General features: G+C 54.6%; 1 protein-coding gene across 1 annotated transcript in view; it reads right to left on the reverse strand.

The window, feature by feature from the left end:
- LOC311204519 (nischarin-like) overlaps window positions 1-13,541 on the reverse strand; it is a gene marked incomplete at both ends in the record, with an annotated part of 67,518 nt that overhangs the window by 10,093 nt on the left and 43,884 nt on the right. Inside the window, 6 exons of the mRNA XM_084280932.1 lie at window positions 164-317; window positions 1,881-2,104; window positions 2,391-2,509; window positions 5,496-5,663; window positions 7,044-7,168; window positions 9,992-10,070. Of these exons, the coding sequence (XP_084137058.1) occupies window positions 164-317; window positions 1,881-2,104; window positions 2,391-2,509; window positions 5,496-5,663; window positions 7,044-7,168; window positions 9,992-10,070 (869 nt within the window). The remainder of the gene's footprint in view (window positions 1-163; window positions 318-1,880; window positions 2,105-2,390; window positions 2,510-5,495; window positions 5,664-7,043; window positions 7,169-9,991; window positions 10,071-13,541) is intronic.

The raw sequence follows: 13,541 nt of genomic DNA on the forward strand, positions 1-13,541 counted from the left end.
CCTCCCAGGCACCGCCCTTCTTCCCCCCGCCAGCATCACCCTTTTTTCCCCATCTCCCATTCCCGGGGCATTTCAGGGACTGATACCCTCGCAGCCATTCTGCTGCCAAGGGTATCAGTCCTGCTTTTAACACCCTGAAGGCTGCTGCTGCAGAGGAACACACATTCTGGGTGCTCTGAGGTTCCAAGCGCCCTGTTTCGGTAACGCATGGACCTCTCGGCCCACGGTCCAAGCCCAGGGCGCACTCACCGAAGGAGACGTCACCGAAGCAGAGGGCAGGCACATCGAAGTGGAGCGTTGGTCCAATGACGCAGCCACTGTGAGGACAGACAGACAAGGCACTGGCTGAGTTAGAGAACTGCAGAGCTTTCAGCTCTCCCTGCTGCTCGGACGGGTAAGAGCCGGTGTCAGAACCACGGCGGGTTTCAAACCAGCCCCTCACACCCTTGCCCTCATTCAAGGGGACAGGAGGTGGCCAGCAGCTATCAGATGGGGCTTAGGGCACAGTGTCAGGCAGGATAGGGCAAAGCTATGCCCCCAAGTTGGCTCAATGAGGGGCCCCAAACAAGCGATGGCTCCGTGACTCAGTTTCCCCATCTCTAACGCATGGGTAGAGATGCCCACACAAAAGCGGACTCAATGGAGTAACCCTCCTCAGGCTCCCTTCTTCTCAGCTGGAGCCAGCGTTTCCATTGAGTGGCTGAGCGTCTTCTCAGGAGATCTGGATCCACACAATTATCAGAATCCTAGGGAGCGCACAGACACCCACCAACCACAACAAGATCAGCAACAATTCTACACAGGAATGTATCAGCTTCTCACTGCTGACACAGCCAAGAACAACACATCTTAAACCAAACACGGGGCCCTGAACCCACCACACCTCCTCTCCTGTCCCTAAAATCAGCTCCAAACTCTGAAACTCGCCATCACTGCCTGAAATCGGCCCTTGGAGCCACACACCATTCATGAATTCACCTCATGGCTGATGCCACCCGAGCCCAGCTCCACCTGGGGGGGAAACGCGGATGTTTTGGGAACGATCACATCTATGGCAGCATTAGTGGACTCGGGGGTTCTTGCTGAGTGGGAAGGATAACAAAGAACTGCTCAAACACTCATCCTCGTTCCCTTCTTCATAGCCCAGTGTCCCACCAGCCAGCTCACATCCAAATGGGAGTTGTTCTCCGCATGGGACTCAATCCAGCATTCAAAGCCTCCCGAGGAGCGGGGCGCTCAGCTCGAGCGGGTGGGTGGGTGTCTTGAAGCTCCAGTTGGTCACACCGACTCCCCGCTCTCTCTTCAAGCAATAAACTTCTTGTTCTGTTTTTACCGGTTTCTCTTGCCTCACCAGCAAAACCCACTGCAGATTCCTTTCATTTCTTGGCTACCTTGATCTAGCAGGAGGCTGCTGGCCGAGGAGGCACAGCCAGCCCCACATCTTGCCTGCCTACACCACACTATCCCACCAGCCCATGGTTATGACCCACTGGGACAAGTCACTTCCAGCCCCAGGATCATCACACTGGGGTGTCAAAGGGTCACGATAGGAACCTGTCACTGCCAAACTCCGTGCCAAGAGTGTCCTGGAAAGCTCCACCAAGAAGGCCAAGGTGCTTCCCACAGGCACCCAAGTCTTTCAGAGTTAAACAGGGTATATTGAGGGCGTAGGAAGGAAGGAAGGTCATCACCCCTGGGTTGCAAGGTTCAAACTGGAGCCAAGGTTAAAGGGTCTCAGCTCTTAACCTAGCATCCCCATGCCAAGACCTCCCACAACACCTTTTTCTCTCTGCTTCACCAGAAAATGAGGCAGGTGGGAGATCACTACCCAGAGATAACTCCAGAGGTGCCCACCAAGCTCCTGTAACCTCCCCACTCACCTGATAGACAAGGTCACGGGCTCAGGGGATCCATTCACATTGAACTTGAATTCTTCTGTGAACTTCCCCAGGATGGTGGAACTGAAGGAGATCTGGATGACCTGGAGATCGTCTGGCAAAATCTCCCCCTCGCTGGGGAGAAAGGTGAAGCAGGAGCCCAGAGCTGTAGCTGGAGGAACCAAGCTGAAGGCAGCTTGGATGAGTCCTTTGTTAAACAGCACCACCTGCAGCAGGAAGGCAAAATGCAAACGCAGAAGGACATTTCCTTTAGAGAAGACCCATTTGCTTTCTAATTCAACAATGAACACCTGCAAGGCAGAAGGCAAAGGAAATACAACGGGACAAGTTCTGCCTTTGGGTTTTTTCCAGGCAAAGCAGTGATAACTCCATAGAACCTCTGCCTTTGTCCAGCTGGCACAGAACTGCCCTGCTCACAACTCCTGAGCTGCCAGAAATCCCACAAGGAGCCACCAGGCTCCAGCCCAAGCCCTGCTAGCTCTCACAGCTCACCTCGTACTTGTGTGCTGCTCCCATGAAGACATCCCCGATGTCCAGACGCTCAAAGCTGGAGCGCAGCTGAGGCCCTATGCCTTCCCCTTGGATGCACAGGGGCAGCCTGGTCTCACGGCCTGGGGAGAGAATTCAATGTCAGAACAGCAATTCCCTCTGATCCCGCATTTTCCAGGCCCTAGCCTCCGACTTGGGGCTGGCAGAGATCAGCCCAGGAAGATCCAGGGAAAGGTACAGGACCCTTCCCTTGGCAGATATGCCTTTGGGCTGCTTTCTCCTTTCTGACCAAACCCTTGGGCTGCTTTCTAATTGAGCCATCACTTTGCACCCTGAAACAATCACACAATCATTAAGGCTGGAAAAGACCTCCAAGATCATCCAGCCCAACCATCCCCCCACCACCTCTATTACTCACTAAACCATGTCCCTAAGTACCTCATCCAACCTTTCCTGAGGGACGGTGACTCCACCACCTCCCTGGGCAGCCCCTTCCAATGCCCAATGGCTCTTTCGGAGAAGAAATTTCTCCTCCTTTCTAACCCGAACCTCCCCTGGCACAACTTGCAGCCATTCCCTCTCGTCCTCTCGCTACTTAGCTGTGAGAAGAGGCTGAGCCCCAGCTCCCCACAGCCTCCTTTCAGGGAGCTAGAGAGAGCAATAACGTCTCCCCTCCGCCTCCTCTTCTCCAGGCTGAACGCCCCCAGCTCCCTCAGCCGCTCCTCAGAGGATTTGCCCTCCAGCCCCTTCCCCAGCCCCACTGCCCTTCTCTGCACACGCTCCAGGACCTCCATGTCCTTCTTGGAGTCAGGTGCCCAAACTGAACACAGGATTTGGGGTGATGCTGAGTTTCCAACGCCACCTCTGAATCTCTTCCCATGTGCTAAGATGAGCTTTGAAATCCACTCAAGGAAGGTGTAAAGCTCAGGAAAACACAACCCAAGACAAAAATCTGCTGTTTATACTCATGCAGCTCAGCACCACCTGCACCCAACATACAGCTCAGCTCCACACCTGGGTGCTCCAGGGCTCGCCACCTGCAGCAGCATCTAACCACCACAGGGCTTTAGGATGTCTAGGGAGAAGCAACTCCCCAAATTCCCACCATAATACCTCAGCCAGGCTCCTCCCCACCACGGGCAAGAGCAGGAGGGGACAGGAGCCGTACCTGAGATGTCGCAGTAGAACTTTTGTTGATACACTCTGGCTTCTCCAGGCTTAAAGGTCACACTAATTTCAGCTGAACAATTTGGCAAAATCTCTCCCTCCTAAAACAGAAGCAGACAGCAAACCATTTCTCTTCAAACGTCACATCCCTTCGTTCCAACCGTGGCCCCATGAGCCGATATTTAGAGCACCAGGGAAGAGGAAAGAGCCAGTAACACTGATCAACAATATTTATAAGGGAGTTTGGAAGCAGCTACGAAAAACTTTCCCAGTCCCTGACCTTTACTGGCACCTGGGAGAGGCATTTTCTTAAATTAGGGCTATAGCGGAGCAACCAGCCCAGATCACACTCCAGCGAGTCCAGCAGGATCGCTTCAGAGGTGCCGGCCAGTCACGGACTCACAGACCGTTAGGAGCTGAAAGGGACCTCCAAAGCTCATCCAGTCCCACCCCCTGCCAGAGCAGGGTCACACATGGTAAATCCTACAGGAATGCATCCAGGGGGGCTTCAATGTCTCCAGAGAAGGAGACTCCCCAGCCTCTCTGGGCAGCCTGTTCCAGGGCTCCATCACCCTCACAGTGACAAAGTTCCGGGGGCTGAATTTGCCCTCCTTCCCACAGAGGAGCGCTTCGCTCTTCAGGTCAGCATCTCAACTGACATGGTCCCACACCCTGCGTTAGCCCTGTGCAAGGTGTGCCTTTACATGTAAGGCTCCATCCCTCTGAACGTGGTCAGGACACTTGGGCAGCTCTTCATTTATAGCCCTGGGAGCAAAGCCCAGCTTTAGGCTCCCGGTGCCCATCACGAGTTGGGAAACGCTTTTTGCCGCCAGCTCTCCCGGCCCCACCAGAAACCCAATGTTTCCTCCCAGCACATCAAGCAGGGATCTGCTGAGTGACCTCATTCAGGGAGGAAGAGGAGGAGGAAGAAGAGAAAGGGAGCTTTCAAAGCTCTCACTTACCGCTGGCTCAATGCTGAAGATCCCGTCGGAGGAAAGCAGGGATTCTCCTTGCACCTTGGCACTCTGGTCGGGGATGCTGCAGAAGAGGAGGCGGGAAAGGTGATCTTGCGTCCTGGGGTCTTACACAAGTGAGCAGCCCTCAGGAGAGCGACCTAGCTCAAAGCTGCTGCCACAACCAATGGGGAATCCACCTCCATCCTCAAACTGGCTTCTCCTACCCCCAGGATGCTCAGGGGAGGCAGAGGAGGATGAGGAGCACCAGGGCAGCGTATCACCAGGCAGGGCATCAGACCCCTGCTCTGGGCTGCAGGTTCCCAGCATCACTGTCTTCTCTTCCCTTTCAGACCCGCAGGTGTAAGGAACAACCACATCCCCTCTGCTCCCCACCCCGCCTCCACCAGAGTGTGTCTCTGCCACCTGAGAGAGGCCTTTCAAAGCTTCCCCAAAGACGTCCTTTGAAGATCCAGCCCCATCTCTCACCACCATGAAGACAGGGGGTTCTGAAGCCCAAATGCACTTCCAAGTCCCATGCTGCCCTACCTTCCTTCCCTGCAGACCCTTCCACCTACAAACTCTCCCCAGGCTTGAAGGAAAGGCAGAAACACCCCGTGCTGGAAACCTGGACAGCCCAAACCTATTCAGGAGATGGCCTCATCCTCCTGGGCCAATGAAGCTTCACAGACTCTCTGCAGCCCGGGAGCCACTGGCTCTCAGCAGTCTGCAGCTCCCACAAACACCAGAGCTCGCTCTCAGAGGAAATCCACTCACTGCAATCAAGCTTTCCTCCCCAAAACATCACCCTCAGCCAGAGGGTGGAAGCCCAGGGACACCCACCCTGATGCTGTGGATGGCTGACTTGTCCTAAAAGCACCAACCCCCCTTGAGGCCATACGGTAGCGTTCCCCTTGGGCAGGGTACCTAACCAAAGGCATCTTTGAAACGGACCTTCTCTCCCGCTGATCCTCCTCCTCCTGCGTGCCACAAGCCTTCCACTGGAAGCGGGCGATGATGTCACTGCGGTTGTGGATGGCCACGCATCTGCGCTTCGACAGCGTGAGGTAGGTCTTCTCAATGCTCACAGGCTCCTCATCCAGACAGATGTTGACGTCTACAGCCACTCCATGAAGGTGTGTGTTCATGTCTTCACCTGGAAGAAAGCAAAGGGGACTCTTTACTCCTCTCACTTGCCGATGGAAGTACGAGGAACGCAGCGAGCCTCAGGTCACAGAAGAAAGGGCTACAGCTTTTATTACCCCTCATTCCCAGGGGAGTCCCACCTCAGCCACAGCTCACACGGCATCTCCTCCAGGCCCACCACAAGTGTCAAGTCTCTCCCAGTCTCTCACTGATCCCCCCCCAAAGATGCCTGCAGGGTGTGGGCCAGAAAAGAAGGTGGCAGAGCAAGGAGCAAAGCGACAGCCCATGGCAGGATGGGATGCAGACAAGAGCTTCCCTGTGTTGTAGAAGCAGTGCCCGTACTCCTGGATCACGACAGTCTGAAGAGCTGCCACTTCAATCCACCCAGTATCGGGCAGAGGGAGAACTGTGACTTCCTCTACATTTGCTCAAGCAGGGACAGGGACAGGCTTGTCCCAGTTGCAGCAAACATTAAGCATCACTGCAGAAACCCAACCCCATGTAAGCTGTGGAGGAACCAGCTGCTTCAGTGAGAACAAGACTCAGGTTTTCCAAGCAAGCCACGAAGATCCTGACAGAAGCTGTTTAACATCTCACCTTCTCCTTGAGTTTTCCCCCCCTCAACTTGTTCTTAAAGCCACTTATGAAGCTGATGGCACTTCGGTGGCACCTCGGACCCTCGTGAAGATTTCCTACCTGTCTCTTCCTGACAAATCCCAGGAACCCCACGTCCTGGCTGCTTTAGTCCTGATGTTGTCAAGAGTGGGATTTAGAGGGCGGCGTAGAAAAAGGGGCTGGAGCAAGACCACGGGGAAGCGGCATATGGGACAGAGGTGTGTAAGGGACAGTGGGCATGTGACAGCATCCCATAGAGACACACCCCCCACAGACACGTTACGCTTACAGGACCAAATCCAGCACTGGTTCGGAATGGAACATCACACGCGCGTACGCACGCGGTCACCCAGATTCGAGGTTCATCCTTCCTCCACCCAGCAGCTCCCAGGAAAACAGATTCCCAAAGCATTATCCTTCCTGTTGAGGGGGATGCACTCTAACAGCCCCAAAACACCAGCTGGTTTTCACTTTTCTTGGAGGTAAAGCTGGGGGATAGCACCCAGCAAGGGAATTTGGGTGCTTGGGACAATAGGCAATGATGGCAGATGACTGTCACAGGGGTGTGGGGTGGTGGCCACCGTGCTGACAGCAGGGAACGCCCAGGGATGGGCCAGGACACCAGACAGACAGAATAAGGACAGACTCAGCCTTTGCCCTTCTAAGCACCAAAATACACAGAGGTTTTGAAACAAAAGGGTTTACAAGTAGATTGCAAAGGAAGTTCAGCCTTGTTCTGCTTTGAAGGACGCAGACCTGCAGATAGGACACTCACCTGTGTCGTAGCGAACTATCAGGGAACCGCAATAATCCCCAGACTTCAGTGGGTGGAAGTCCACTGTTACTTGCATGGCCTCACCGATGCCGAGCGTACCGATGGAGCGATCGACAGAGAAAGGGCTGCAACAGAGACACACACACTCATCAGGACTGTGGTGGGAGCTCTGGGGGCTCTTTTGCACTCTAGTTCCCGGCAGCTCGCTTGTGTGAGGAGCAAACAAGCAGCTGGCAGCAGCAACCCAGAACACAGCGGGTCAGAAACACGGCTGGCGACCCTCGCTCTCCAAAGTCCCGAGGGTATGAAATGACTTCATCCTCCCCAGATTCTGCATCCAGGCTCCAGTCCGGACCATACCATCAGAGAATGGGTTTTGAAGAGCCCAGAGCAGGTAAGAGGTGTTTGCATGCACAGCTTGACCCTGATGTCCCTGGGAATCAGGGTTTTTTCTGCCACCTAGAAACCTGCTACTCCTGAAAGACAGGAGAGAAGGTTTGGAGGGGGGGTTAATAGCTCCTTTTCTTCTGGCATGCTTTTACTACATCCAGCTGTACGCTTGCTTTGTTGCACAATGTCTGAAGTTTCGCAGGTCCTGATCTCCCAGCGGCACCTTGCAGTCCCCAGCTCCTATACCCTCATCTAGGCACACCAACCCAGGAGTCCCCTTCACACCAGGACCTGCTGAGATCTTGCCCATTACGGCCCTTCAGCAAGAGAGCAACACTAGACCTGTAAGCACTCTGATAATTATCTACCTTGCTATTTAGGGCTTGCTTACTCTCACCAGGGGTCAAGCTTCCCCATCTTGACAGAGTTGGGCTCAAGTTATGTCCCACGAGGATACCAAGGACCAGCATACTCCTGACATAATGCAGAAAGGCAGCTGACAAGTGAAAGAAGCTGGCAAGTCTGTGACACAGGCCCTCAAAGCACCACGTTGGCTTCTCTCCTGCACCCACATGCTCAGTAAACGCAGCGTGCAAGGAGGCTGCACTATACTGCAAGTCCCGGGCTACCTTCATCTTCTAACAGCCAAGCTTTCTTTGGTCTACTGCTGCCTTAATTGGCATCCTAAAACCAGTTGAGTTTGGGAGAACCTAGTTCATTAAAAGCTACCTCCAGCCCCAAAGGCTTAATGTTTGCACATGCTACTTTTTGGCAGCAGTGTAACAGCCAAAGTCAAGCAGCATAACCATCCCAGCAAACCCAGTCCCTCAGGACAAAGCATCCGAGACTGCACTGAAAAATCCCAGGTACACTCAGCACCTCCCAAGCCCAACCTTCCCTTCCCCCCTTTTCCTGCACCTCAGCCCTAATTTCATAACCTCGGGTGGTCTTTGTGCATCCCCACACCTCCCTGTAGTGTATGGGTACCACAGGGGATCCCTGAGCGTTCTGCCTTGGAGGATCATCTCCCGAGCTTTCCGAGCTGGGTGGGGACACTCCTAGAGGGATCTAATCCCAGACCGACCCTCTCTGTCCCTGGAGCACGGCAGAGCACAACGTCCATCGCCGCAGGAAAAGGCAGCGCTGCGCCTTGTCTGCTCCCAGACACCATTTTCATCTTAAACCTATCGGAATGACATTTCTCTCTGCCAATGTCACAGAGAAGAAACTCATTCTCCTGCCTGAACCACAAGAGCAATGGGAAGAGACTTACTGGATTTAGCCTCCAGGGATTTTTATTCCCAAGCGCTGCGGTTAGGGGCTGGGCACGGCCCTGCTGCGGAGGGAGGGCAGGCACAGAGCACACTGAAGAATGGGCAGTGCTGAGGTGGCTGGCTGGGTTTTTTTCATGAAAAAGCAGTCAAATCATGGCCAAAATGCGACCACGTTTTCTGGAAACTATCGAAGATGCTGAATTGGCCCCACACATTCACTGACAAGCTCCTCTCTGGAGCAAAAAGCAGAACAGAAAACAGCCAAGTCCTCGCACAAACGATGACCGGGCAGGGAACATCACCAGGATGTGACCAGATGCACGAGCTGAGCTCTCAGTACTGTGAGGAACAGTTAAGGATGGGAGATGGGCTGCAAAAGCACCCTAATGGGGAGAGCAGAAAGTTCTACGCTTGGTGCCAGGGAAGGGAACCCAGAGAGGGGAGGCAAAGACAAGTGGCACAAGCAGGACAGCAGATTGGGGAACGGTGGCACCTGAGCTGGTTTGTGAATGGGCAAGAGCCTGAGTTTGCTCAGGCCAGAAAAGAGAAGTTGCATCAACTAAACCAGAAGTTCAACCTGCACAGATAAAACATAGAGGATACAGGCCCATCAGCTGGCCTCTACATGCTCAGATGGATCTCTCATTCCCTTCTACCCCACTGCTGTCCTCCTCCTCTCTCACATGTGCCTGTACCTGTGTTGTGGCTTTGCATGGCTGGGTTCTGGTGGAGAAAGGGGAGATCTGCAGGGGTGGCTTCTGCAAGAAGCAACCAGAAGCTCTCTGAAGCCCCACAGAGCAAACACCAGCCAGCTCAAGGCTGGAGTCGCTGCTGACCAAGGCCGAGCCCATCAGGGATGGTCACAGTGCCTCAGAATCACAGTTAGAGGGAAAAAAACCACCAAGAAGCTGCTTTTTGCCCCAGGAGACAGGAGTGAGATGATGCGAGGAACTGTGCAGACACCAAGGCCAGGGAAGAAGGAGCAGGGAGGGATGATGAGGTGTTTCAGGCACCAGAGAGAAAGATTCCCCTGCAGCCTGTGGAGAAGACCATGGTGAAGCAGGCTGTCCCCCTGCAGCTCATGGATGGCAGGGAGCAGAGATCCCATCTATAGCTGTGGAGGACCCCACGCTGGAGTGCCTGGAGACACCTGAAGGACACTGTGACTCTGGGGGAAGCCCGTGTCGGAGCAAGCTCCTGGCAGTAAAACTTGCTGCTCTAGAGCTCTAGAAGAAAAACACCCCCACACACCTTTTGTTGGGCAAATGAAGTGAGGTCCCTTACCTCTGAGTGCTGATGGAGTAGCGGGCCTCCCGGTTACCAATGTTGCGAACCAGCAGAGTCTTCTGGCTGCTGTACTTGACTGGACAGGTGGAGAAGTCCAGGTGGAGGGGGAAGTCCAGGACCGCCCGGGCACCAATACCTCGGATCCGCACAATGAAGTGTCCCCTGTCTGTGACACAGGTGATCGGCTGGGAGTAATCCTGAGGGGAAGGAACAAATCACGGTACGTTCAGTCCCCGGCGGAAGGAAAACCGCTGCTTCCCACCACTAACAGGAGCCTTTGGGAATGGAACAGCACTTCTTTCTGTAACGACCTTTCCCTCCAGCAGCACCACTGGGACAGGGCTGGTACCCTGCAGAGAGGAAACCCCCCTGCTGATGCAGCTGCCTCCTCAGTGAGCTGGCAGAACCAGACCAAGTCACCTGACAGCTTGATGCCGAAGCACCACAACAGAGTAATCCCACGGAAGGGATTGCAGCAGATCAAGGACCTGCTTCCAGCACCGCTCCGCACCCGGTTATGCCGCGGCACCAACTCCATCCCAGTGACCCCACTTGAAGCTTGGTGGGGGATGCTCAGGTACACTGTTGGATGGACTTTGCCACCAGCCATTGGTGAAATCACAGAATCACAAGGTTGGAGAAGACCTTTAAGATCATCGAGTCCAACTGATCCTGTCCTGTGCTAAACCATATCCCATAGTACCTGATCTGCCCTTTTTTCAAACACACCCAGGGACGGTGACTCAACCCCCTCCCTGGTAGCCTGTCCCAGGCCCTCACAACTCCTTACCGAGATGACTGTTTTAACATCAAGGGAGGCAGAGATTTCCCACCCCTTTCCACAGCATCGCAAGGACAAGGCTGGGGACACCCATCCTCCCATAACTGATCCATCTCCCCAGCCCCGAGCCGGCTCTGCTCCATACCCAAGCTATTCCTGAGAGATTCCTGACAGGTACTGAAGGGCACCAACAATTCCAGCCCTGCCCTCGGCGCAGCCTCTTCCAGCTCCTCCCAGGCCCTGAGAGCTCTCGCTGCACATCTAACCTCTGACTTCCCTTTCACCTCAGCCCAGCCCTGGGGGAGGCAGGGGACAGCTCTGCTCTCTCTGCTGCACACTGTGGCACAGCCGATGCCTTGCTAACGCCTCTGAAGTTTCCAGAAGGGACTGGGTGCCTTCCTGAAGCTGGTGCTCTCAGGTCCACAGGCGGGAGGCACAGGGACAGCCCTACCAGAGCCAAGCATGCTATTCTCAGCCCTGGGCTGGTTCAGCAAGGAGCCAGACAGCCATTGCCCTGTCCCCCAGGCAGAGGCATTCCTCAGAGATAAGTCCTCCCAGCCTCGTCTCCCCTCTTCCAGCTGCACTGTGCCCACCCGAAAGACAGAGGCAGGTCTCCCACTTGTCCCCAGACACCATGGTGACACTGCAGCCAGTAGCTGCAGCTCGCTGCCAGTTCTGCCTGCACTCATCTGACACATTCCCAACCTCCCGTGCTGTCCCAGGCCATCCCTCACCCGTTCCTTACGGGTCTCTCACTGTCCCCCCCAGTAACCTCCTGTCTGGGTGGTGTCATACCCACTGGTCCTGTGGAAGCAGCAGCTTTAAGCACCCATCCAAGCAAGTGTTACTCCAGATAAAACACATCCCCCCCACTCTGCCCATGGGGACTTCCCTGGCAAGACCCTGAAGCCTGCAACCCTCACACCCTTCTGAAGGCTCACGCTCCTCCTTCCAAGCCAAAGCATTAACAAATCGGCTTCATTAAGCCCTGAGCAGGTACCGCAGGGTCTACGGCCTTCCAAGGTCCACTCTGCCACTGCTGAGGGTGTCACGGCCCTGAGGGTTTGCTGTGACTACACCAAAGCAAGGAAGGAGGAGGTTAGTTCAGAGGGAGGATGGAAAACGGCAAGCTCCTGCCCTTGTGTCCCACCCCAGCCTTCCCCCAGTACCATCCCTTTGGTGATAGCAACTCAACTCCAGCAGAACTCGGTCGGGGGTTATTGATCCTGGCTTAGCACCAGATGTCGCTTCAACATCATCCCGGGGGGAAATATGTTTTCCCTTTTCCCCAACAGAAGGAACTCGTCCAGCAGCAGCGGTTTCAAAGGACAGCAGGACCTTGTCACCGAGGTATTTAGAGAAGCTGGGGGAAAGCCTGCCACCAGCACACACCTCCTTCAAACATCACATCAAAGGGCAAGGAAAAGGGCAGGAAAAGGTCTACCTCATGACAGGAGCTTTCACTCCTATCTAGAGGCGGGAGAATCCGGGACCGCCTCAGCTCCTGGGTGCTGGCCATCCTCTGCGCCTTGGTGACAGACTTCTCCAGGAAGGCAGAGGGTGTCCACTGAAACACAAAACACCAACAAGAGCTGCAGAAACACCTCTCTTCAGAAAGGCTTTTCTTGTTCAAGCGCCACTGATAAACCATTTGTCACCACAGCCACTAGGATAGTCCTGGAAGTCCCCAAAGTTCCCCGCTGAAATATTTAACATCAGTCACTGAATGATGGAGAGCGGAACACGCGCTCTGACCAAGCGGCTCTGTCCCCTGCGCTTCTCCTTCGTCCTCTGATGTGACACCTTTGAGGATTTCTGCTCTTTGGGCATTTGTTTCCCCTTTAGCTTTGCAGGATTCAGGCAGTGACCTTTGAAAGGAGTGGGGAGGAGTCATCAGAAACCCCCTAACTCCATCCTCGCACAATGCTCACAACCAGCCGGCGTGTGGAGATGTCACTGCCGGCTGAATCACAGGAGAGCAGAAAAGCAGCGCTGTGCCAAGACCGAGGTGGAGCTGGCTGGGTCCAAGCTTTAGTTATCTTTTTAATTAGCCCTTGTTTTCTCTCTGTTCTGGCCTCACAGCCCCCTCCACAGAAGCATACAGAGATACCACCTCCATGAGGTTACCTCCAGGAAAGGGAGCCTTGGCCAGCAAAAGGCACATTCATGGATGGGGAGGAGGAACTGCCCCACGTTCATGGATGGGGAGGAGGAACTGCCCCAACTCCACAGCTGTTTCAAGGGCTGGATCTGCGCTCAACCCAGGATGACACTCATGACAGAACTGGTTTGGACCCCATTCTAGCTGGGACTGGACACGTCTCTCAAGTCTTCAGGCAGAGTCTGAGCAGCCCCACCACAGCCCCAGCTGCTGGGAGGGCAGGGATGGTCAGAGCAGCGCCTGCAAGGATGCTTCCGTGACAGAAGATACTGCTGCCCTCACCAAGAGGATGGGTAGAAGCACCCCAATGCTTCAGCTACTCCAGTGCACTGCCCAGGACATCCCATTAACTGGGTTCCAGCAGCACATTCAGACAAGACTCTGGACTTTCAGCCCACATTCCATCTCCCACTGCACCTTGATGGCCACCTCCAACACAAGTATGGCAGCAAAGAGATGGGGTGGTGGTGTGTACCTTCACAGTGTGGCTAAACAGGAGGGGCAGGCAGAGGAGGGACACAGGGCAGGTTTCCAGCCTTACCACAGCTCCTATCTGGCCACAGCAGGTACTTACATTTACATACTTCTTCTTTGGAGCTGTTACT

The sequence above is a fragment of the Gallinula chloropus genome (assembly GCF_964237585.1).
Source record: "Gallinula chloropus genome assembly, contig: HAP1_SCAFFOLD_146, whole genome shotgun sequence".
Lineage (NCBI taxonomy): Eukaryota > Metazoa > Chordata > Aves > Gruiformes > Rallidae > Gallinula > Gallinula chloropus.